The 25473-nt window shown below is 36.9% G+C and overlaps 2 protein-coding genes across 6 annotated transcripts; one reads left to right on the top strand and one right to left on the bottom strand.

Moving 5' to 3' along the window:
- The first annotated feature begins 4339 nt into the window (after positions 1 to 4339).
- Positions 4340 to 14909, top strand: LOC104610937 (aconitate hydratase, cytoplasmic). Its single transcript, XM_010277803.3, has 20 exons — positions 4340 to 5124; positions 5707 to 5811; positions 6026 to 6186; positions 6271 to 6363; positions 6870 to 7055; positions 7250 to 7411; positions 8162 to 8306; positions 8425 to 8567; positions 8683 to 8739; positions 8821 to 8900; positions 8997 to 9072; positions 9432 to 9617; positions 9727 to 9794; positions 9915 to 10033; positions 10451 to 10572; positions 12798 to 12896; positions 12993 to 13472; positions 13722 to 13820; positions 13933 to 14175; positions 14417 to 14909. The coding sequence occupies exons 1-20, from the start codon at positions 4839 to 4841 to the stop codon at positions 14483 to 14485; spliced, it is 2979 nt and encodes a 992-aa protein (XP_010276105.1). The 5' UTR covers positions 4340 to 4838; the 3' UTR covers positions 14486 to 14909.
- Positions 14910 to 20059: 5150 nt separating this feature from the next.
- On the bottom strand, positions 20060 to 24839 carry LOC104610935 (Pentatricopeptide repeat (PPR) superfamily protein). 5 transcript variants are annotated; one of them, XM_088894580.1, is made up of 4 exons: positions 24708 to 24839; positions 22419 to 24458; positions 20832 to 20941; positions 20060 to 20360 (listed from the first exon to the last, which is right to left on the bottom strand). In XM_088894580.1, exon 2 carries the CDS (start codon positions 24397 to 24399, stop codon positions 22423 to 22425), a length of 1977 nt encoding a protein of 658 aa, XP_088750706.1. In that variant the 5' UTR covers positions 24400 to 24458; positions 24708 to 24839; the 3' UTR covers positions 20060 to 20360; positions 20832 to 20941; positions 22419 to 22422. The 5 variants fall into 5 exon arrangements, with proteins under 5 accessions (XP_088750706.1, XP_088750705.1, XP_010276104.1 ...); XM_088894579.1 differs by having other exon boundaries at positions 24668 to 24726; XM_010277802.2 differs by having other exon boundaries at positions 20832 to 20908; positions 22419 to 24079; positions 24217 to 24718.
- Positions 24840 to 25473: the final 634 nt, after the last annotated feature.

Genomic DNA, 25473 nt, shown 5'->3' with positions numbered 1-25473 from the left:
GATCATTAGATGAAAACATGTTTTTCAAACAAGAAATTCAAGAACATGTTTTTGGTTTGGAAATAAAGTAACACATACAACCAACAACACGTATACTCTCAGTGCGAGTAACTGCTATGAATTCAAAAGAACCTTCCTTCTCACTCTTAAGCCTGTTTATTTTTTGGTAAGTTATTTATTTAGGTAAATGCAATTTACTTGGGTGAGTTTTTCCTCTTATTTGGGTAAGTGCATTTACTTATGTTCTTTTATTTTTCAAGTAAATAAGGCAATGACCATTTTAGTCATAAAAAATTATTATTAATAGGGGTATTTTTGTCCCATTCAAGTGTGAGCAACTTTTCCCCCAAATGGGAAAGTTATTTACACACCTAGGAGCAAGGTTTTAAATTTTGCAATGTATTGACTCGTACCAACCGATACATATCATTTTGGAAGAGTTTCAATACACAGAACATGTATAATTAGATGGTTTCGTGTTTTTTCATTTGTATCAAATCGTTTTAGGTATGTGTTGGCCAATACAACCTGAAACAGGCCGATATGCATAAGGTTCAAAATTTCACAACATATTGGACCGTTAGGCTAATACATATCATTCTAGTACAAGTCTGATACACTAAACATATAGAACTTATCTGTAGCGTTCCTTTTCGTATGTATCAGACCAATACATAAGGTTCAAAATTTCACAACATATCGGACCGTTCGGCTGATACATATCATTCCAGTACAAGTCTGATACACGAAACATATAGAACTTATCTGTAGCGTTCTTTTTCGTATGTATTGGTCTGTATTAGACTATTTCAGGTCTGTATGATATGGTTCTGAAACAATTCGATACAAGTCCCCTTCTCTTTCATTAATTTTCTCTTTTTCTTAGCGTATGCTTATTAATAACTGTTAGAATTAATTATTAAAATTTATGTGTTAATAAATATTAAGATAAATTATATTGATTATTTCAAAACTAATGTATATCAATATACATTTTAGTTTTTTTTGTTGTTTTTTCACATTTTAGTTATTCCATCATTTGTCAATAGTTACTAAGTGTGTCCCAACTCCCGATGTCTCGAATTTTATGTAGACCATTAAATTACAGTTATTTTTACTTTTAAATAACTTATTTACAATCATATAAAACTTATAACTATCGTTATTAATATATTTTTTAAGATTTATTTGAGTTTTTTAACATATTTATGTGTGTCTTGATTTTTCGTCTGTTTCCATACATATTCAAAGCGTATCTCGATGTCTCTTAAAATTTATCTTTTCGATACACCTTACGTTTTCAATACTTTAAACCTTGCCTAGGAGATGGGTATCCCTTACACACTTAAGAGATGGTTATGGTAAGTGATACCCAGGAAAATAAACTTTCCCTATTCCCCACATAAATCTAAAAAAAGAACATGGGATTCTTGGTCAATGGGAACCAAAATCCCATTGACCAACTTTCCTCCCTCTCAAAATCCACAAAAAAAAGAGTGCCCCCTTAAGGCCCCTATTACATCAAATATTGAAATCATGGTTTTCAAAACTGGATTGGATGGTCAGACCGGAAAAACCAAGAACTGGTTAGGTGGTTGATTCCGTTTTACCCCAGAATCATTTTTTTGCCAAAAACTGTTGATTTGGTTAACAAACCACTTTTTATTGTATTCTTTTATATTTTTTTGTCATAACAGGCCATCCGTTCGATTTGAACAGTTGAACCGTTTGACCTGAGAACTGAACCCCTGACTGATTTGTTGTCCGATTCAGTTTTGAAAACCTTGATTGAAATTATAAGTTACAACCATTGCCTCTGCACAAGAGAGCTCGGAATAGCAACCCTGTTGACTACATCACTCCTCACAAAGTCGGCAAAAATATCAGAGTGCCCATGAAAATAAGAGGTGTTGTGTGTACATTTTTTTTCACCCAATCAACAGACTTTACCAAAAAATAAATAAATAACAGACTTAGTAGAGTCATTAAATAACTTCTCACTTCTTGGCTTCTTGCCATCCAGACATGATACCAGGAAACAGCCAATGAAGCAACAAACTTACACTGTTCAGGCACGTATAACCCATTATTTTTACTAGCTATGTCCACACTGAACAATATACATTCTCATCTCCTCACTCCCCAAGGCTATGCCAACCCCAAGGGCTATTAAACATCACAGCCCTAGAAAAAGGACAAAAGCATGAAAAATGAGTAATAGTTTCTACATTCTCATCGCCAAAAAAATGCAATAATATCTTTCCCATACAAAATATCCTTGGTAATTTTCAAGCTCCCACACCATGTTAATGCACTTAAACACGTTATTGTTCAAACCAATTCCAATTCCAATGCAACAAGCGAATAAATTCAATGGATTTCTCCATGGGTTTTAAAATCGAATCGGTCAGGGGTCTGGTTATCGGTTCAAATGGTTCGACCATTCGACTCGAACGATTGGCCTATTCTGACAAAAAATTAAAAAATTAAAAAAATTGAAAAACGGTCAAAACCGTTCGAACGATTAACTGGTCAGTTCAGTGGTTTGCTGACCAAAATCAATGATTTTGGGGAAAAAAGCGGTTTTGGGGGAAAACGGTGACCCGTTCCCGGTTTTTCCAGTCCGGTCCGGTTTTGAAAACCATGGATTTCTCTATTAAGGAGGGGCCGAGTGGGAATAGAAAGGGCAAGGGGGATCAGTTTTTATTTTCTATTTTGGGTACAATTCCATCTTAGAAAAAAAAAACCAAAAAAGAAAAAAAAAAACATGAAAACAAGAGGCAGGCAATGATTCAAGTCATGTATATTTTGCCACCTTTTAAGTATGGGTTCAACTATGATACCGGAAAAACTTATGACCAATAAACCAGTGTCATACAAATGGTACCCAATCAAGTGGCATTTATCAAACTTTATGGGGTTTTTGATCAGTAAGTCTTTCTAGTATCTTGTCTTTTCGGAGGCATAAATTTTTGGCCTTTTTATAGTCCATCCCCCTCAAAATTGTTTTATTAATTCCCTAAATGTATTTATCTCCACCCCTATAAACATCATCCCCATGGGAATCGCATTTGGAATTTTGAGGGGGAACTGAACTCAAATTACCCCTAAATTTTTCCCAAAGTGTCGAATCACAAATTCATTCTTCATTGAATACCTAGCCTATTATACACAGCCTTGTAAACAGCAAATCCCAATTCCTTCATATGACTTGACAGTGGTGTATTCGTTGTGGTTGGATAAGAATAGACCTGTTCATGGGCCAGGCTCGGGCCTAGCTTTTGCCAAAATTTGAATGGGCCTGGCCCGAAACCCAAACCCGATATAGTGTAAAATCAGGCCCGAAGCCCGGCCTGTGAACAGGTCTAGATAGGAAGCCCATGACCCATTACATATAGCCTTGGAAGTAGCAGAATCTGGTGCGCTCTATGCACGTCTCTAAATGGACTGACGGGTCGACCCACTTCCAAGTTCCAACCCGACTCAATCCTCTTTCAGGCCTTCTACTTTTCCCCGGCCAGCCATGAGCCAACCAACCAGTGGGGTCACAAAGAAAGGCATCTTTGACAGTCCAAATAAAAATTTAGACCGTCCATTTATTAAGCAAGTAGGAGAGAATAAAATGAGGAGCCACATAGAGGTGGGCCCCTCATTAGCACCAAAATAACAAGTCAACCCCCATTTTCTGACGTGGATCCAGTCCACTCATCAAACATGCACCGTTTTTTTTATAACCTGCCTTTTCATTATTCCAATAATGAATGATTGGTCATTAGTTTAAACTTTTCTAAACAAAGTCTAGCTACAATAATTCCATCGTTCACCCATATTTAATCACTTCACTTCCAACTCCCAACTCCCAACTCCCAAGCGTGGCTTTGGTGATTCGCCTAGGCTAGAATGGTCAAAGTTTCATGGAGTTATACGGTACCGAACGACTCTCCTGATCATCCTATTTGTTTAATGTGGGTGGGGTTCAACCCCAAAACTTAACCGTCAATCTACACAACCGGATCGAGACCATACCAATCCGGGTCGGGTATGTCCGAGGATCGCGTACCGGGTGACACCGATACACGCAACGCAAATAATAATAAATTAAATAAATAATAAAAAATCTAGAGGGAGAAAAGCACAGTCAAACAAGACGGGAGGGAGAGGCGTCTAATGCGGGGACACCCTCAAGTTTTCGGGCGGCTTCCGGGGGGGGTAAAAGAGGTGGCCCCCATTGCAGCAAACACGGTCACGCCACGTGTTATTGATTGATCAGAATAGGACCTGGTGGAGGTGGACAGAATGGAAGCAACTTCCTAGGCAACAGTGAAGGAAACAAAAAACAAAACAATGAATGGAGAGTCGCCAGTTGCCATTTCGCTTCGGCAACTTTCCTTTTAGAAAACGCCTCAACCCCTCCATGAGTTTTCTAGAAGCGGCTCTCAAGTCTCAACCCTGTCTGTGTCAGTGTTCTCCACACGCGCTCGCGTTTCTCTCTCTCTAGATTTTAGACTGATTAATTAAAAATAATTAAAACGGAAAGAGAATAAAAGGAAATAATACAGCGGAATTTAATAATATAATATTAAAAGGACGTAGCGGAGCAGAACACAAGTTCTTGACCGCCGTGAGTCGATCGTCATTTGCAGATTGAAGCGCTCGAGGATTGTGTCTGTTCGAGGCTTCGAGCTTTTGTTTTGGTTCCAACTTCCAAATTTGAGGGAGGCTTTATTGTCTTCTTGACTTTTTCTCTCTGCCGCGGCGGACGCCTCTCGGCTCTCGCAACCCTATCTTCTTATTCTTCTTCTTCTTCTTCCCTTTCATGCACTATCCTCATTTATGCAATGGCTTCTTCGTCAGCTGCGCTGCTCAGAGCTTCTAGGGCTCGCTTGTCTTCCTCCCTTTCCTCTTTGTCTTCTTTGTCTAGAACATCCCTCGCTTCACCTCCTCACTCTCCTTCTCTCATCAACTATCGATCACTGAGTTTCTCCTCTGCTTTTCGATCCCTGCGGTCCTCGCCTCCTAGGTGGAGCCACGGTTATGATTGGAGGTCGCCTCTTAGTCTTCGGGCTCAGATCAGGACTGCTGCTCCTGTGATCGAACGTTTCCAGCGCAAGATTGCTACGATGGGTATGGACTCGCCATTTTTGCTCCAGAGTATTTTCACTTTTTTTTTTTGCATTTTGATTCTGGAAAAAAAAGGACTTGTCTCTTGAATTAGCCCATCTTCCGTGGATTGTTTCTCTAGTAAGATGCAAATCTTTTTTAATGATTGATTAGTCCAAGTGCTCTTGTTTATCATTGAAGAATTCGCCTTGGTCGCTTCGGTATTCATCTTCTCTGTATACTAAAGACGTTGAGTGGTATTTGTGTCCGAATTGCTAAAGTGGGCGTTTTAATTGATCGATCATGTTTGGTTAATGTGTTTTGATTGGAGGAAATTTGTACTCTTGCACCAAACAGTGGTTTTGAATTAAGTAGTCTTCCCTTTTTCATGTCCTAACTACGAGATTCAAGTTTTTTGCGAGTAGAACTTTTTTTATTGCGAATTTAACATCTTTTTCGGTAGGAAGTTCTCGATTCCTGTATTGAGTATTTCTACTTGGAGTCTTGCAATTAGATAAATTCCAGTGTGGTTCATTACTCATTTCTTAATTTATGGGTTTCGGAGGTATTAGCTTTAAGTTCTGATTGTGTGTTTTTCTGGTTCAGCTTCTGAGAATGCCTTCAAAGGTATATTGACCAGTCTTCCCAAGCCTGGGGGTGGCGAGTTTGGAAAGTTTTACAGTTTACCCGCTATAAATGATCCAAGAATCGGTAAGTATTGTCTGATTTTTGGTTCATAGAACTGCATGTGCACTAACTGACCATCTTCTACATGTATTGGGTAGAATTCTTAGTATGTTTAAATTATTGCAGTTATAAAATGTAATCAGATAGTCATTTTTCTGCAATCAGATTCTTGAACACTATTACTCAACATTCTCACAATTTGGCACTAAATAAATTTGTGTTTTCCTTTGTATGGCAGATAAGTTGCCATATTCTATCAAGATCCTTCTTGAGTCAGCCATTCGTAATTGTGATAACTTCCAAGTAACCAAGGAAGATGTTGAGAAAATTATTGATTGGAAGAACACTTCCCCGAAGCAAGTTGAGATCCCCTTCAAGCCTGCTCGTGTTCTTTTGCAGGTGGGATAATTAAAAAGCTAATATTGCAGTTACTTTTAACTATGACATTTCTTCTAATTTCTGCAACTCTGTTTTGTTGGTCAGGATTTCACTGGTGTACCAGCTGTGGTTGACCTGGCTAGCATGAGGGATTCCATGAACAAGCTTGGCGGTGATTCCAACAAGATCAACCCTTTGGTGCGTTTTGGTTTCCATAACATGTTCATAGCCTTAAATAAATGTGAATATAGTTCTTCTAGCAAAGGACATCCAATATGCTTCTTATCAAGAAGGCTGAAAGAAAATGAAGAACTGTGAAGTTATTCATAAGGTTTCATATTTCTCCATCTGTATGTGTGTGTTGGATAAAAGAAGAACATGCTTTTGTACAAATCATTGCTTTCTTTTTCCTACTTGGTAAAATCAATTACTCCTTTTTTTATTTGCATGTGATGCACATAACTTGTTTCTGATAGAACTGAGAGTTCTTTTTATTTTCCTGGGGCAACCTTTTTTTTTCTTTTTGTTTCTCTTTCCCCAATGCGTGTGTCTCTTTATACCTGGGCTAATTGATTTTATTTAAGTATTACACTGTATTTATGAATTTCTTTTATATTTTCTTGGAGCTTTAATTGTATTTGCCCTATTCTTTTTTCCTCTTTTCCCCTCTTGCCCGGTCTTCTAAAACCATATCTTGCATCCAGGTTCCAGTGGATCTCGTTATTGATCATTCAGTCCAGGTCGATGTTGCTAGATCAGAAAATGCAGTGCAGGCAAATATGGATTTAGAATTCCAAAGAAACAAGGAAAGGTTTGCTTTTCTTAAGTGGGGATCTTCTGCATTTCACAACATGCTTGTTGTTCCACCAGGTTCTGGCATAGTGCACCAGGTAAGGGGATTTTACATCATATGTACGTAGTGTTTTTACATGCAATAGCTTCCACTTTTAGGTTCCTCATGGGGCTTTCTATTTATGTATCTAAAATGTCATCATATCGAAATTCAGGATCATGCTGGATTTCTTTCTAAATGTTATTTTTTCTGCCTTATTCTTTAGAGTAAATCACTCTGACAAAATCTCAGGTTAATCTGGAATACCTTGGGCGTGTTGTATTCAACACTGATGGCGTACTTTACCCTGATAGTGTGGTTGGAACTGATTCCCACACAACTATGATTGATGGGTTAGGAGTTGCTGGCTGGGGAGTGGGAGGAATTGAAGCAGAGGCAGCTATGCTTGGCCAGGTAAAGTATGTTGTGGAATTATTATTATTTGTTCTTTTGATGAGATTCTGATAAAGGTAGCAACTTTACTCAGAACAGCAACTAAGGTTGCATTTGATAACACTTTTCAGACATTTAATGTCTGGAAAACTTGTGTTCAGAGGTATGGGTGTTCAGTGTAATTCTGGATCTTCTCATTGGACTGGAAGTATGTTCATTTATTTATGGACTTCGACAGAGAACCAGTTCATAAAGCATTCATATGTTATATCATGTGACCAATATCTGCAGTTAACATGGACATATTTAATGGAAGTTCCATTCTTTGTATCTTTATATCCAGTAGATTCTCTGTTCTTTTTTTTGACTAGTATAGATTCTCTGTTCTTTCCAGGCTGGAGTATACTGAAATTGTATTTTGTAGTTCTTCTTGTTTAATGCCATAAGCTTACATGAATGCCTAGAAAATATGAATATATAATCATTGAATGTCTCATGTTTACAAGGCTATTGTGTGTGGCTTTGTTTTACTAATCTTTTTTCTTCTGGTAAAAACTTTGTTTTACTAATCTTACTGTGCTTGTTTGAGCAATCTTGCTCCACTTATTTCACCATACCTGTTTGTGCATTGTTGCTATCAAATTGATGTTTATGAAACAGAAGCGTGTTCACAATTTGACTTAATGAAACCAGTTATCTTTTCTCAGAAAAAGTTTCACAATGTATGTAAATGGACTTGCATCTGAAACTTTAGTTATTCAATATTGGCAGCCTATGAGCATGGTGTTACCTGGTGTTGTTGGGTTCAAGCTTTCTGGGAAATTGCACAATGGTGTCACAGCTACCGACTTGGTGTTGACTGTGACACAAATGTTGAGGAAGCATGGTGTTGTTGGAAAGTTCGTGGAGTTCTATGGTAATTTTAATATTATTTGAAAATAAATGGAATTAAAGATTAAAGTAGACTCATTTGAGCTACCATTTATATCATTTCATTTGCATCAAATGGTCTAAAATTATTGTGTTTACTCTAGGTGAGGGTATGGGTGAATTATCATTGGCTGACAGGGCCACCATTGCCAACATGTCTCCTGAGTATGGAGCAACCATGGGCTTCTTTCCTGTAGATCATGTGACTTTGCAATACCTTAAGTTGACTGGAAGAAGTGATGAAACAGTGAGTATTTGAAACTCCCCCATCCACACATTAATACATACATAAAGTTAAAAGAGGAGTGGAATTATAAATTGAAGTTCTTACAGCAGTGAGCCTTGCTTCTTTTATGCATTAGGTGGCAATGATAGAAGCCTATCTACGTGCAAACAAAATGTTTGTTGACTACAATGAGGTAGAACTCTTTATCTTACTTCTGAATATTCAATTATTACTTTTAAGTATGAGATGTAACAGAGTTTCTTTCTTGATCCAGCCTCAGCAAGAAAGGGTGTACTCATCCTACCTGGAATTAGATCTTGCAGATGTTGAACCTTGTATTTCAGGACCAAAACGGTATGTTATATTCTAATCTACTAAGGCAAAGTGATTTCAGTAATTTCCATCTTGGTATCTTCAATTCATGGGAAATTTCAATTTTCTTCTTTGCAGTCCTCATGACCGAGTTCCCTTGAAAGAAATGAAAGCTGATTGGCATGCTTGTCTAGATAACCAAGTTGGATTCAAGGTCAGCTACAACCCACATTTCCAAATATATCTACATATTAATGCTTTATGATCTAGTTGGCTTCTGTTTTTTTTTTTTTTTGAGGTTGGTATTTCCAACCTTTTCATGTCACCCACTCCTTGTATCAGTGGGTAGACTTGATAATGGTATATCATTTTTACTTAGGTATAAGCCAGTCTAAAGCGTCTTAGCAAGTAATACAAACAATAAGCAGAATATATGGAATTTTTTTCTTATTTTGTAGTTTAGCCTCATTGCCAGTTTAGTGTCACTCCAAGCAAAAAGCCCTTTGTGGTTTACTCGTGATCTTTTTGTCCATTAAATTCATTGCCTACCTTCTAAACATAAATTTTCTGCAGGGTTTTGCTGTACCAAAGGATTCACAGGACAAGGTTGCAAAGTTTTCATTCCATGGACAGCCTGCAGAGCTCAAGCATGGTAGTGTTGTGATAGCAGCCATAACCAGCTGCACTAATACTTCTAATCCCAGTGTCATGCTTGGGGCTGGCCTTGTTGCCAAAAAGGCCTGTGAACTTGGTTTGGAGGTCAGTAATTGTTCATGTTCAATATTCAGGTTAACCATAAGTTAGCCCTCTGATAAAGGTTTACTTGCTTGGATTTTCTCTAATGATTGTTTAAATGGTTGTTCACCAGGTTAAACCATGGATTAAGACAAGTCTTGCCCCAGGATCAGGAGTAGTCACAAAATATTTGCTCCAGAGGTACTGGCATCTGGCATAAACCAACATAAACTTATTGAAACAAATATTTATCATCTATTTTACATTTATCATGGTACATCTTTTAAGCACTTAATTGTGGCCTTCGGCTGTTATATGCAGTGGACTTAAAAAATATTTGGACCAGCAAGGCTTTCATATTGTTGGCTATGGATGCACAACTTGTATCGGGAATTCTGGAGAACTTGATGAATCAGTTGCTTCTGCAATTTCAGAGAATGGTACTTTAGTTTTCTTTCTTTGATATGTTATAAAGAGGATATTTCCTGGTGCATGGTATAATATTGGGCTAACTAGCATGAGAATATGGGTTCAAGTCTGAGAGTGGCCACTTTGTGTGGGGGAAAAAGCTAAAGGTCAGTATCCAGTCCATCCTTCCCAAGACCCTGGACAGCTGGGACCAATTTTGGGTAATGATCCCTTTTTTTAGATATCTAGTAACTGCAAAATCTAAAGCTAAGCCAGAACATAATTCCAGTGAATGATAAAAACTCTTAGTGCATAATGTTATCACTTTACAGGTTTTTAACTTCCCTTTTACAATTGTCTAGTGTTTTCTCAATTTTATATGTATTTTGGTTTATCACATAATCTTTTAATGGGTTGTTATTTAAATGTAGTTTCTGGTTCTTCTGCAGATATCATTGCTGCAGCTGTGCTTTCTGGAAACCGTAACTTTGAAGGCCGTGTGCATCCCTTGACAAGGGCTAACTATCTTGCTTCACCTCCTTTAGTTGTTGCTTATGCCCTTGCTGGCACGGTATGTAAACAAATATTGTTAAGAATATGGCCTTATGTTAATTTTTTCATTGCCCAGATATTATTAACTATGAGCATGATAAGATGTAAATCACTCCAGAGTTAAAGAACAAAATGTGGTTGAGATAGAATTATTATGTTTGAATTTCATTACTTTCCTTCCTTAAAAATTCTCATTCACATACTTGGACATTTATTGTGTTCTTGTGGAGCCATTTAGTTGATCAAATTGGATTGCCTGACAATTCCCTTGTTCTCTAGATCTTGAATTCTTGGTTCACAACCCAGTCAACCAGTAGAACAAGAACTTCTAGAAACTTATGCTACATTATATATATATTTTTTTGATCAATAACACTTTCATTAATTCATCAATAGAAGATTTACAAAAGGAAGACAAACACGCTCATCTTCCAAGAGCAACAAAGAACCTCAAGAAAAGGAAAAAAAGAAAAAGAAAAGAAAGAAAGAAAGAAAGAAAACACACTACAGTTACAACTTATGCTACATTATATTATTAATTGACACTGTTTAATTTGTGCCGAGACCTTTCTTGACTTGTGGAACAGATAAGATAGGTGGTAGGTTTGGTGCAGGATGATTCTTGGGCATGTTGTTTACTTTGAAGAATTTAAGTGTTGGAGTTCTTTTGCATATTTGTTTCATGCTCTTGGGTTTTTTTTTTTTTTTTGGGTAAAAGACTTAAACCTCCCCTGAAGTTTTTGACAAATAATTACACCTTTCCTAGGATTTCTAATAGGACTTAAACCTCCCCTAGTGGAATATGATGCCGTTATGTTTAACAGAACCCATGAAAAGACATTTTTCCTCTTCGTTATTTTTAATTTTTCAAATAAAACCACAAAACCATAACGTATAGGAAAACACAAGAGTCTTGATCCTTCAACTTCAAGGTTGCAACGCCTACACATTGGGTTGATCAAGGAAGCTCTCAATCATCCAATGAAAGCCCATCAGATTTATAAAACTGGAAAAGAGTAATTCCTTGCAAACTACTTCTGGAAAACTCATTGGTTGTGAAGTGGGTTAGCACTGCTTGGGATTATTCTCTTCTCTCATACAGAGTATGTCCACTCTTTCTTTCTAAGCTATACTCACCAAATCCCATGGTGAAAGTTGATGGAGCTGTTGTTTTTCCTCAATATCTTGACTCTCATGGAATATTCTTGGGTTTTCTTATAAAAACTAAGAACAAATTTATGTTCAATAGTAATGAAACAAGAGAAATTACAATCACTGATCTATGTTTTAAAAAAGGACAACACAAATACCATAATGTATAACTAGGTAAAACATAAAACAATTCTGTGGTGCGATTCTCCCTTTCCTGTAATTTTGTATGCACAGGGCATGCATGGATGAGAGATGAGAAAGGAAAATTCAATAAACTAAGGGAAAAGAAAAAGAAAGAGAGGTGAGATGTTAGTAGCTACGAGACTGCCAGATTACAATTGGGGCTTGGTTTTGAGTAAGAAGCAAAATTGGGTTTTTCTAAAATTTTACCAGCATATGAATATCATGTTCAAACAGATCTTGATGGTTTCATAACAGAGGGGAGATGTTTGTCTCATGACATCACCCAACAAGGGAGGTTTTAGTCCTTTATGAAAATAGAGGGGAGGTTTCAGTGTTTACGATAAATATGAAGGAAGGTTTAAGTCTTTTACCCTTGTTTTGGATGTTGCATAGGGTTCCATGTATATACTGTGAAAAGTTATGTTTAGAATTGAGATCTCTGCCCACTGATCTTTTGTGGGGATGTAATGATTTGGAAGTACGGGTGTTGGCAGCAATTTTTCTAATTTATGGATAATCACTTGGATATGCAACATTTACACATTCTGGCATTTGTTTGTTTGCTAGTCAGGATTAGTTTTTGCTTCTTTGGAATCCATTATTCCAATTTTGTTTGGAAGATTTATTTGAAGATTGAAATTTGAGCCATGCTGATCAGATGATGTAACATGTCTGTTTGACAAAGAAATTCAAACTTTCAGACTGCATGTATTAGTTTTTGCTTCTTTGGAATCCATTTTTCCAATTTTGCTTGGAAGATTTATTTGAAGATTGAAATTTAAGCCATGCTGATCAGATGATGTTATATATCTGTTTGACAAAGAAATTTAAACATTCAGACTGCATGTATTTGTATTTATTCATTTCCATGACGTTCACAGCTAATCTTGTTAATGAAATTCCATTCAGGTTGACATTGATTTCGATAAGGAACCAATTGGAACAGGGAAGGATGGCAAGAGTGTATTCTTCAAGGATATTTGGCCATCCACTGAGGAAATTGCAGAGGTATGATCTGTTAATTTTGGAGATAATTTAGTGAGAGATACTGACGCTATGTTCCTGTATATTCAACACTGATTAACCTGATGAAATGCTTTTCAGGTAGTTCAATCATGTGTATTGCCTGATATGTTTAAGAGTACTTACGAGTCTATCACAAAGGGAAATCCTACGTGGAATCAACTGTCAGTCCCCGCCAACAGCCTGTACTCATGGGATCCCAGTTCCACTTATATTCATGAGCCCCCATACTTCAAGAACATGACTTTGGAGCCACCTGGTTCCCATGGAGTGAAGGATGCCTACTGTTTGCTCAACTTTGGTGACAGTATTACAACTGATCACATCTCCCCTGCAGGGAGCATCCACAAGGACAGTCCTGCTGCCAAATTTCTTCTTGAGCATGGAGTTGACCGCAGGGACTTCAACTCTTACGGAAGCCGTCGTGGCAATGATGAAGTGATGGCTAGGGGCACCTTTGCCAATATTCGTCTTGTCAACAAACTCTTGAATGGAGAAGTTGGCCCTAAGACAATTCACATTCCAACTGGGGAGAAACTATATGTCTTTGATGCAGCAATGGTGAGTTTAGTAATAACAGACCTTTGCATGTTCCTTTTTCTTCCACAATGATTCCTTTGTTCCTTTTCCATTCTGTTTATTTTTGGCTAGTCAATACAGCCCAAGCATGAGCTGTTGATTTCTATTGTCAACCTTTTTCATTGCTGTGCATTCCGTTTTGAGGGATATAAATTGGTTTCATAATACCTCTCCCTTTTTTATGACAGTTTGTTATTTACTAACTCTGTTTCATCAACGTGGTATTTCTAGAGGTACAAGGCTGCTGGGCAGGACACGATTGTTCTGGCTGGAGCAGAGTATGGAAGTGGAAGCTCTCGAGATTGGGCTGCTAAAGGACCCATGTTGCTGGTAAGTAGTTTTGCCTCTTGACAAAGTAACTTCTTTCCTTATTGTCTATTTTGGGTGATCAGATCAGTGTTTCTTCTGTTTTACTTTATTCTTAATACCCTCTCTGCATCAGGGCGTTAAAGCAGTGATTGCCAAGAGCTTTGAGAGAATCCACCGCAGTAATTTGGTGGGGATGGGTATAATTCCCCTCTGTTTCAAACCTGGTGAGGATGCAGACACACTGGGTCTTACAGGTCAGGAGCGCTACACCATTGACCTTCCTAGCAAAGTTAGTGAGATAAGACCTGGTCAGGATGTTACTGTTGTGACCGACACCGGCAAATCTTTCACTTGCACAGTCCGCTTTGATACAGAGGTACTTTGTTTTTTTGCTTAATCTTTGAATGGTAATTGGAATAATAATATCTTTGCATCTAATTAGATGAGCTTTTTTTTTTCAAAACTATTGCTTCTGAAATACATGTATACTAACCTCATTTTCCTTCTGAATTCTAATCAGCTAGCATTGTAATACCTGCCTGTCCTATTTCAACATCCACAGATATTTTTTTTTAATCATGTCGATTAATTTTGCTTCTGCTTTGTACACTTGCCAGGTAGAATTGGCATACTTCAACCATGGAGGCATTCTACCATATGTCATCCGTAACCTCATGAAGCATTAAGTGGTCGAGTTATTGAATCATCGATTTCCTTGCAGTGTAAACTTCATCGTGGGAAGCGAGAAAGGCCAGAGTGTGCATCTCTAGGCACCATTATTCATCTAGGGAACTTATTTTACCACACGCCCTGCCGTGTGTTGTCTTAACCCTTCCCTCTTCTTCCATGGAATAAGAAATTTTGAATAATTTTTTTTTTAAAAAAAGGAATAGTTAGATATATATATATATATGGCCCATCCAAATGGGGTGCAGAGAGGTATTCAGCACCTTCAGGGGCGGTTATCCCAAAATTGTTTTATTTAGTGTTGGAAATTGGAATCGCTACTTCAAGGCGATGCGAGATGGCAACTGGAGTTCGTACTGTCAAAGAACATTATTCATCATTTGCTTTCTGCAACTAAATTGATCCCGCATGTATGTCTTTTTACATCATGGCCTTGTTAGCAACTTATGACGAGATAATAGCCTTGAGTTGCTTGTCTGGGCAATCTTTTCTGAAGGCGCGCGTTCTCGCATGTGAAAGAAGGGTGAATAATATGACAATGGATCTGGATTATGTGTTTGCTTTAGTTTCGTTTATTAAATAATCATTTGTATTTGATTGTCTTCAAAACGGAGAAAATTACTTGATAAACTGTTTATTGACAACTGTCATAGAACAGTGAATAAATGTTTAATCATTGGAGAAAAACTTAAAATAAGTCTTTCTCCAACGGTTGATAGGCACATAAATCAAGACAGACTTTTGTGAATATCTTTACGTGGAACAGTATAATGGGATAAATGCTGATTTGGCACATTGTTTATCAAATAAACAGAAATCGTACAAAACACTGTCTACGTGGAACAGTTTGTCTCGTTTACCCTTTTACCATCAATGCATTTATTACCCTTTTCTTTCAACACTTCGTCTCGTTTACCCTTTTACCATCAATGCATTTATTACCCTTTTCTTCCCACTTGTGAATTAATCTTGTACCATCCGAAGTAGGATTTTTACCAAAACAGTTTTCTGAATGGTCATCAATTTGTCAATTTGCAGTCACGACATGAGTCATAAACGATTCCCTCTCAGGATATAAGCAGCTACAGAGTATAGGCATGCGTAGGATTTCTCTTTTTTTGTTCAGTCTTCAGAGTTTTATTTTCATCTTTCGCCGGGTCCCTAGTTTCTCCTTTTCACCCGCAAGGGCTCTTTTACTGATTTACAGGAGTTCACGAGTCCATTAAATCTCCAACGAAACACTAGCTTGCCAGCAATTAAAGGGTAAATTTCTTAAACTATTCTTATGGTTTAATGAATTGATTAAATTTATCTTTACTGTTTAAAAATTGGCTAATGCTATTCTTATTGTTTATGACAATTGATTAATATTTTCCTTTACCGTTAGAACCCCTTAGTTTCCCCTAACAAAAAGACAAAAAGATTATTTTAGATATGTTTCTCTCAATCCTTATTTCTCTCTTTCTTCTTTCCCATTGGCCTCTCCCTCTTTCTCTCTCCTTTTCCCCATCATTGTTGGGTTCATGTATAGACAGAGCACAGGAAATTTGTCGTTGTTTTGCTCTGTGTTTTGGCCGGACCAAGCGATGGAGAGTAGCGGTGGATCTGTCAGCTTTTGGAGAGCTTCAGCAAGACAAATAGGGGAGGTCCGCTACTGCTCGATCTGCCGCTTGGTCCGGCCAAAACGCGCAGGAAAAAAAAAGAGAAGGGCAGATCAATTGGTGTTCTCTACTGGTGGTTTCGACTGTTGCCGGTGTTTTTAGTGAGCATGTTGCCGCAATCTCCATTTCTACCGAAGAAAGGGCATTTCTCATGTATTGTGGTTGTAGTTGATCCATTGTCGAGCTTTTGTTTTCCGATCTTGATTGAAGCATTGATTCAGGTAAACAAGACACCCTCCTTAGATCTTCTTAATCTTGTGAAATCTCCGAGATGTTCAAAACCCAGAACATTTTTAATAGTGACCGAAGATATTAGGATTAGCTCTTCTGTTAAATCCTATCAACGTAGTCAATCGATGATAGATGGTGTTAGACTAAAGTGAGATGAGTCGGTCTCCTTTCTCGTTGAAGACAGAATCCAGTTGTAAGGTTGGCCCAAAAGCTTTGAAGCGATGGGTTGTCGCTTTTTGTATCAGGTTCGATCTTGAACAGGGTCAGGTCATTGAGGAGTGTTACCCACTGGATGAGAGGCTAAAGCGAGGAGGAGAGCAGAAGTTTGTGGTCATTTTGTCTTGTTGTCCGTTCTCGAGTGTGTTCAGGTCCTCTGTTTTTTGACATTGGTAAGAGAGCTCTGGACCATATTGCTTCTTGCGTCTCAGCATGGTCTGCTCCTGTACCAGGTAAACTAATGGAACTTCTTATAGGGGATGCTACACTCAAAGTAAACCTGTCGCCTGCACATATCTTGCCATTGGAGTGGGGGATCGTGTTGGATGAGTCTTTCTCCTCTATGGCTCCTTTTCTTCCTACAAACCAGTCAGTCCCGCAGGGTCTTCCAAGAGAAGAGAACAAATGAAATGCAGCATGCCAGGTACAAACACAGAGACAGAGAGAGAGAGAGAAACGTTCTCTAATTTCGTTCCTTCCCGTGTTGATACATTGATGCAGATGCAGGTGTAGGTGCCAGAGATAACCAATTTCGAACCCCCTCTCTCTCTCCCTCTCGAGCTGATACCAGCTCTCCAAAACGAAAAGGGTATTTTCGAACATAAGAGAGTAAATTGGATATTTTGAAGTTATAACAATCGGTGAACAGTTTATGATGGAACGTTAACAATAAGGAAAGTATTAGTTAGTTGTCAGAAACAGAAGTGATAGCATTAGTCAATTTTCAATCAGGTACACTCAATTTGATATTTGATAAACCATAAGGATAGTTTAAAAAATTTATCCTAAAATTTAATAGTTTATGACATATTATGAATTTATTTCAATCATCAATCTGTCCGTGGGGTGGGGTCGCTAAAGAATGCTCCCTTGGACAAGTTATGAAACCTTACCATTTTAGATCTCGCAAAAAGTGGCCATTAATAGAAATTCTTTTTTATGTTTCAGAAACCTAACTGGAATTAAATAACAAATTTATGCAAATCTTGGATATTTATGTTTCTTTTTGTCTCTTATTTGGAAAATGGCAAGAACCGTAATAGTAATCAAGGTTCAAAATATCAATACGTCCAATACGCCAATAGGGGCGTATCGGGCAAATTGATATTGCATTTTGTGCTTTTTTTTTTTCACAATTGGTTCAAGGGGAGCAGTTTAGGACTCCTCCACCCCCTGAACTAATCGGACCCCAATACACCCACTGTAGGGGCATATTGAAAGGGTTCCGGAATGATACATATCAACTGATACGAGCCAATACGTATCAATACTTTGAACCTTGATAGCAACGACACATGTAAAAGAATTCGGTTTTGTTCTCGGTAACGGGGTGTTGGATAATGTTTCTGTTTTCAGTCCATGGATTTAAGCGATCCAGAGGAATGCTCTGATACTTGTGCTTTAATCCTCCAAAACTTCGAAAGTTTGATGAAGTTAAATTGGGGTTTCAAATTCATGCCCATATGATTGTTTCAGGAGTGGAGCTCTGTGCATTTCTTGGGAACTAAATGTTTTCAGCTGGACTTCATTGATCGGGTTGTATCGTACGTTAGGTGACTATGAAGAGACAATAAGGTTGAATTGTAGACAGCCGGATCACTACATCTTTCCCACAGCATGCTCTGAGAAGAAGAATTATCAAGTGGGAAGGTTGTGTATGATTACATGCTGAGAATTGAGTTTGAGGCAACATTTTTCCGTCATGGGGGAAGACAATGTCGTTGCCGGAAAAGAGTGATTTAAACTGCCATTGTTGTAATCCTTTTTTCAGTAATTCAATCCATAACAAAAGGGGTTTAGACCGCCGTTATTGCCAGAGAAGACGAATAATTCTTGCTGTTGCCAGAAAAGAAAACCAAGGTTAAATAGTCTCAAAAATTTTAAAAAAGAAAAGTTTTGGTATTTTTAAAAAATTTAAATCCCACATGTCAGCACATAATACAAATAATTGAAATATACTGTAACAGCGAGTATTAAATTGGCAATTTTGAGGAGTTCAGACATTACAATGGTGCATTTTTTAAGTTTGAATACTAAACTGAAACTAGACCCAAAGTACAGGGTATTAATCTGTAATTTACAAGCAATGTTTAAAGTATCAGAAACGCCAAGTGTATCGGAAAGGCAATTTTAAGAGACGTATCGAGATACGTCTTGGATACGTATGTGTATCAGAGAAAACCTAAGATATGCATAGATACGCTTTGAAACACTATAAATACTTTAATAGATCATAAAAATACATATCAACACTAAATATAAGACCTAAATGAAGTATATATACATTAAACTAATATATTTTAATGGTTTTACGAAGAAATATATTGTAGTTAATTATAATTTCATTAAAAATCATATACTTAACTATAATTTATAAATTATAATTCTTAAGTTTTAATGTTTAATGGGATGGGAAAAAATCAACTCTCTTATCCAACCATAAAATATGCATTAACACAACTTCTAAGTGAAAATATAATTAATAATTATTTATTATTTAAATAATAATTATTTATTATTTATTTAAAAAAATATAAAAAAAATAAATAAACATTATATAACATATTCAAAAAATAGTTATTAAAGAAGAAATTTCAATTGCCTTGTGGAATATATGATAAATCATCCATAGAATTATGATATATTCAATCATTGTGATCAAATGATAAAATATAATTATTTATTTATTTATTTTTTAATTCTATAAATATAAAAATAAAAAAATATTAAAGAAGAAATTTCAATTGGTGTGATCAAACAATAAAATATAATTAATTATTATTTATTTTTATTCTAAAAATAAAAAAAATAAAAATATATATATTAAAGACAAATTTTCAATTGCTCTATGGATAAGATAGATAAATCTATAGATCTAAAACATATTTAGTCTTTATACGCATAGAAAAAATTATATTTTCAAATTTGTTGTTAATTTATATTTTCCCTGAATATCTCATGAAATTTCCATAAATCTATAGATAACACAAAAAGAAAGTGATTTTGGATGTAAGAAATGCAGATTAGCATAAATTTATACATTCAAGAAAAAAGAAATCATAAGATATTATAAAAAGTTGAAAAAAAAATTACCTATTCTTTACCATATTTTTCCAAAATTTGAAAAATCTTTAAAAAAAAATGATTCACACTTGTTTCTTGTAAAATTTTGCAAATCTAGCACTCTAGGAATGAGGTTTGGGGTTTTAGAGTCATTTGGGGGTGAAAGAATTTTACTTTTCCCCTTTATTAATTTTTTTTTTGGTTTTTGGTCGTATCTTTTTCGTCGATACCGATACACATGAAAAAAAAACAATACACACAATTTCCATGCGTATCCCGTATCGAGCGTATTGTATCAAAATTTGGAACCTTGTTTACAAGTATACCGAATTTCAGTGAAATGTTGAAATTGTTTGACAAGTCAACTTTGGCTGAGAGTAAAAAGAGCAACCAATTACAATAGGATCAAATGGAATGATAATAATGTTTAACATGGTATATATTTATTAAGAGAATCTATATACACAATAAGTCAAATAATCGCCCTTTTTGTGTGCCACTATGATAAGATGGAATAGCTTCATTCTAGCCTTACAATACATACATGGGCAAGTGCTGTGTGTGATAGAAATTTCCTGTCCTAGTTCATGAGTCCCTAGGGAGATACCTCAAAAAGAGGTTGGTGTCGTTCTCTTCAAGGCCCATCCAACACGCCACCTGGCCCACCTCCAAGTAAAATTGAACTTTAAACCCTGTGCAAAAGCTTTAACAACAAAAACAAAAGCATACCTATAATCACAATCACAATTACAAGGAAAATATGCTTAATGATAAATGTATAAAGAAAATGAAGTTATCTGTCTGAATGTAGGAGTAACTTCAATAGCTGATAAAATGAGATAGATTAAGATGGTTTGGACACGTGCATAGAAGACCGTCAATTGCACCAGTTAGAATAATTGATTTGTTACACATTGAAGGGACTAGAAGAGCTAGGGGTATACTAAAAAAGATATGGGTAGAAATAGTAAGAAATGATTTAAGCACTAATAAATTTAACAGTATATGGCTTTGAGTAGAATGGACTGGCAAAACAGGATTCATTTAGCCGACCCCATATAATTGGGATAAGGCATGGATGGTGATGATGATAAATGTATAAAGAAAATAAAATATAAGTTTTTCATTCCTTAGTCCATCAATAAAAGAAAAAAAAAATTGAGAATCACATTACCAGCATACTCCAAAGCCAATGCAAATGATCAGGCCGGCAAACTGTTTGACATTTTTCACCAGACTGATGAGCTGTGTCTGCATTGAATTTCTGATTAGGCTTTTAAGATCCTGAGAGAGATGCTTAACTATTACTCAGTCATGACATGATATACCACATTTGAAAAGCAAGAAAGTAGCCTTTTGGGAACACTCCCCAGAACCAAATGAACTTAAAGCACAGTTTGGGAAGCAAATACAAATGTGCACTGTGCAAAACCTTGTCTATGGTATTTCTGAACCTTATAGTTGCACTGTACAAATTTGTATTTACACTCTTCCCAAACCGAGCCTAAGTTGCAAATCGTTTCCTTTTGGAAACAAGAAATTAAGTGTACAAGATTAGTCAAGCCTCCCAAATAGAAATCAAGTGCATATGGGACATGCATAAACAACATCAATATTCAATAATAAGAAACCCATCACCTGCTACTTGTGAATGTATAATAGGGACAAATGAAGGTATTCACTTTGAGAAAAGGATTAACAATGTGAATTCCATAACAAAGCACTGAAGTAGATTGCAATGGAAAATCCAATTTGAATTTCAGCAACCTGGTGATACAGGATGTGCATGGCTTCTTACATGGTTGGTGGGTATTAATATCCTGGACTGGATTAGAAAGTAAAGAAAGAGCAATGATATTTGATAACTGTAAGGCCAGGTTAAGGGCAAATGATCTAAATTGGAATTCCTGGATCCAACAGCTAAGTAAAACTTAATAGAAAATAAATAGATAAAAAATACTATGACAGGATATCAAATTCTGTCACTCAAGAAACACGTCCAACAAATGAGTGTGGCAGAATCGTACATGCTGTGATGGATGAGTGGATTAACTAGAAAAGATAGGATAAAAAATGAAGTCATTCAAATTTCAAAAGAACCTAGGAGTAGCTCCAATAGGTGATAATGAGAGAAAGTAGACTAAGACGGTTTGGTCACGTGTATAGAAGACCATCAACTAAACCCATAAGAAGTGATCTGTTGCAAGTTGAGGAGACTAGAAGGACTAGGGGTAGACCAAAAAGGACATGAATCGAAGTAGCAAGAAATTATTTGAGTGCCCATAATTTAATAATGGATATGGTGTTAAACAGAACGGAATGGCAAAACAGGATTCATGATGACGATGATGATGGGACAATAGAGAGAGAAACTGGAGGAATTAATGGAACTAAAAAATAGACTGAATTAGTGAATTCTACGAGCTGACTTGAGACAAAGACTGACATAGGGAATGCCAACTCACTACAATACTGGCAAAATATACCAAATCTGAGAAGAGGGCTGGAGGTTGGAGACCCTTTGTCCTGATTAAGACTCTGCAATGAGCTATCTCCTCTATTAAAAGCATTTGTCAGCTGTGTGTGTGTGTATAGATAGATAGGTAGATATAAAGAACTTTGCAGATTTGTTGTAGCAAAATGTTAAAAACTTGCTCATGGTCACCATGTTTGGAATTTCCTCCTAGGTGGTGAAAGACTAAAAATATTGTACATCATATAGCCAAATGGAAGTCAAGTGGGAGTAGAGAGATTGCCATACCCTTTCAAGCTTCAAAATATGCACCTTCTTCCAGAACAAGTTTGCTCACAAGGGTCTTGTATGTGAAACTATCAGGAACTACCCCTGTAAGCACCATAAAGTCGTGCAACTCGATCACTTGATTAGCACTGCAATTTTTATTAAGTTCAGTAACAAGAGTTGTATATGTAATACAATCAGGAACTAGACCCTTCTGAGTCATTAACTTCACAAATTCTTTTGCTTGTTGAAAGCAACCATGCTTGCACAAGAAGTTGATCAACACATTATAAGTGACTGTGTTTGGTGAAATTCCAATCCTTTTCATCTCGAGATATAGAGAATATGCTTCATCACTCTTCCTGCTACTACAATACCCATTTAACAAAGTGTTATAAGTTATAACATCAAGGGGTATATTCCTCTTCTTCATTTCCTCCACCAAAAGCCTTGCTCTATCAACATGAGCATCATTGCACAAACCACTGACAATGCAATTGTATGTTACCAAATTTGGTCTTTGCCCTTCTTTTACCATCATACCATAAATATGGATTGCATTATCTATCTTCCCTTCTTTGCAGTAACTATCAATCAGAGTGCTATATGTGACTAGGTCAGGAAGCAGTCCAAGAACAAACATATTCCCCAGCAACTGTCTTGCTCCATCATTGTTCCTGCTTTTGCATAGATAATTAATAAGAATGTTATGCATAAATGTATCTTCAAGAATGTTATTTACAAGAATCGCCTTGTGATATTTAAGAGCTTCTCTCAGGTACCCATTTCTGCATAGACCCTCTGTTAGAATAGAATAAGTCAACTGATCAGGAGAAACATGTTTTTCAATCATGTCAGAAAATAGCACAAAAGCTTCTTCAAGATCCCCCTCCTTGCAAAGCCAATGAATGACAGAATTATAAATAACAGAATTAGGCATCAAACCTTTCTCCACCATTTCATCACACAATCTGAAAGCCTCTTCTAGATTCCCTTCACTTGCATATGCATTAATCAAAATTGCATAGGTCCTTACATTTGGATCAATCCCCATCTCAATCATGTCTGCCCGAACTTCTTCTGCAATTGCCACTTTCCCAGCTTTACAGAAACCATTTATGAGAGAGTTATAAGCGACTGAGTTAGGTCTGATACCCTCCCCTGACATGACACCCATCTTCTTCATAATCTCATTGGCAAGTTCGACATTTCCCTTCTTGCAAGCCCCATCTATCAGCATGTTCAAAGTAACAACATTGGGAAAAATTCCCCTCTTCAACATCTGATAAAATACAGAAATTGCTTCTTTCAGTTTACATTCATCACAAAGAGCATAGATAACCAAATTATGGGTATTCACATTTTCAACATACCCACTTGAGACCAATTCCCTGTACATATTCCAAAATTCTCCACCTTCATTCAACTTCAGGAGATGATCCAAGAAGTTGTTCCAAGCGTGAATAGTGATCCTGCAACCATCCATCCTTAGCTTATTGATTACCTCATAAGCATCCCTGGTGTACCCTAGTTGGGTACAAGCCCTAACTAACGCATCGAAAACAGCCACACTCGATGTACAGGTTTTATAACCACCAATCAAGGCTTCTAAAAGTTCCAGCGGCTGGATTCCCTTTTTCAGCATCAGGTATCTCATGAGAGACAAGGCATCGTCGAACCACCTTGCATTGACCAGTATATGAACAACGGTACAGTAAGATTCCAAACAGTGTGAAAAACTCTTTTTCTCTCTGACCCAATTGAAGAAATCCAAAGCTAACCGTGGAGAGGTCTGGAACTCTAGAACAACCCGACTTACCAACGAATTTGTCAAATTTGAAGTTATCTTCTCTAAGAATCCCCATCTCTGTCGTCTTAAATGAACACAAATGGCATTAAAAATAATATCCTCACCACCTGGATTGGAGAACCGCTTCCCGGCATGAAAGTTTCTGAATGAACAGTAACTTCTTCTCGTCAATAAACAGAAACTTGCAACCATAGAATGATCCTTACCTGGTTTTATGACAACCTAGTTCACCAATCGTCCTGAACCTGCAACTGACGGTCGAAACAGAACAAAAAAAAAAAAAAAAAAAACAAATGAGCAAACGCATAGGAGAAGCCGGAAGCGGTTCTCATACTTCAGTATATTCTACCGATTGAATACAAAAGCTAGGATACATAGACCAGTGAAAAAACGTATGTGCTTAACATTTTAACTATTAAATTTCGAAGTATATAAAAACGAGATTGGAAGCTCTGTCTACCAGTGAAGCTATTCAAAGAAGAAAATCAAGGGTTTCATACCAGCCCGCGCCCATTGCCGGTCCCGCTCTGCAAAGGCGACTATATACAGAGATTTAAAACTGAAGCAGATTCGAACCGGTTCACGATTTCAGACCACCGTGTTCGAGACGGGTCAACCTGCGATCTCACATCTCACCGTATTCGAGCCGGCCCCGCTCCGTTCAGGCTCCTCTCTTTTCAAATCGGATTAAGAACTCCCCTGTCAGTTAGGGTGTCAATGGACCGATTTTGGGTTGCACACTTTCACCCATCCAAATCAAATGAGATTTAGATGGATTGGACGGTTTAAAAGATTGTATTGGATTGGACCGGTTTAAACTTAGTATATATTTGGCTCCGTTTACGTTTATTGACGGTGCCACATGGATTGGACAGTGCCACATCGGGCTCAGGTTGGGCTTTCACTCTATATTAACAGATTTTTTTAAGGCCTGAGCCCGAGCCCGCCCCGACCATCGAGCCTACAACTTGGGCCCGAGCCCAGCCCTCATAAAAAGCCCAAAGCTCGGGCCTAGGCCCAACCCCGAAATTTAGCCCATGTTGTTACTACTGTTGAAGCGGCTGAATAGAGAGAGAGAGTGAAAGAGAAATTATAAAGAAAAAATATAAAAAATGTATATATTAAATTATAAATATACATATTTCAATAAATATTGTATTATTTATATATTTTATATAATATATAAAATACATATTATGTATTTTATAAAATATATAATGCTGAGTCGGGCCAGGCTTTTTTGACAAATCCCGAGCCCGGCCCGTA

Source organism: Nelumbo nucifera, chromosome 1, assembly GCF_055504915.1.
Source record: "Nelumbo nucifera cultivar China Antique chromosome 1, China Antique-T2T, whole genome shotgun sequence".
Taxonomy (NCBI): Eukaryota; Viridiplantae; Streptophyta; class Magnoliopsida; order Proteales; family Nelumbonaceae; genus Nelumbo; species Nelumbo nucifera.
Note: the sequence above shows the minus strand (reverse complement) of the source record. Positions and strands in the feature narration are given on the sequence as shown.

Coding starts and splice junctions, on each gene's coding strand:
- LOC104610937 (XM_010277803.3), top strand. CDS start 4,839: ATGGCTTCTTCGTCAGCTGCGCTGCTCAGAGCTTCTAGGGCTCGCTTG. Junction 8,740..8,820: donor TGTTTGTTGACTACAATGAG/GTAGAACTCTTT, acceptor TTCTTGATCCAG/CCTCAGCAAGAAAGGGTGTA. Junction 13,473..13,721: donor ATGTCTTTGATGCAGCAATG/GTGAGTTTAGTA, acceptor TGGTATTTCTAG/AGGTACAAGGCTGCTGGGCA.
- LOC104610935 (XM_088894580.1), bottom strand. CDS start 24,399: ATGGTTGCAAGTTTCTGTTTATTGACGAGAAGAAGTTACTGTTCATTC.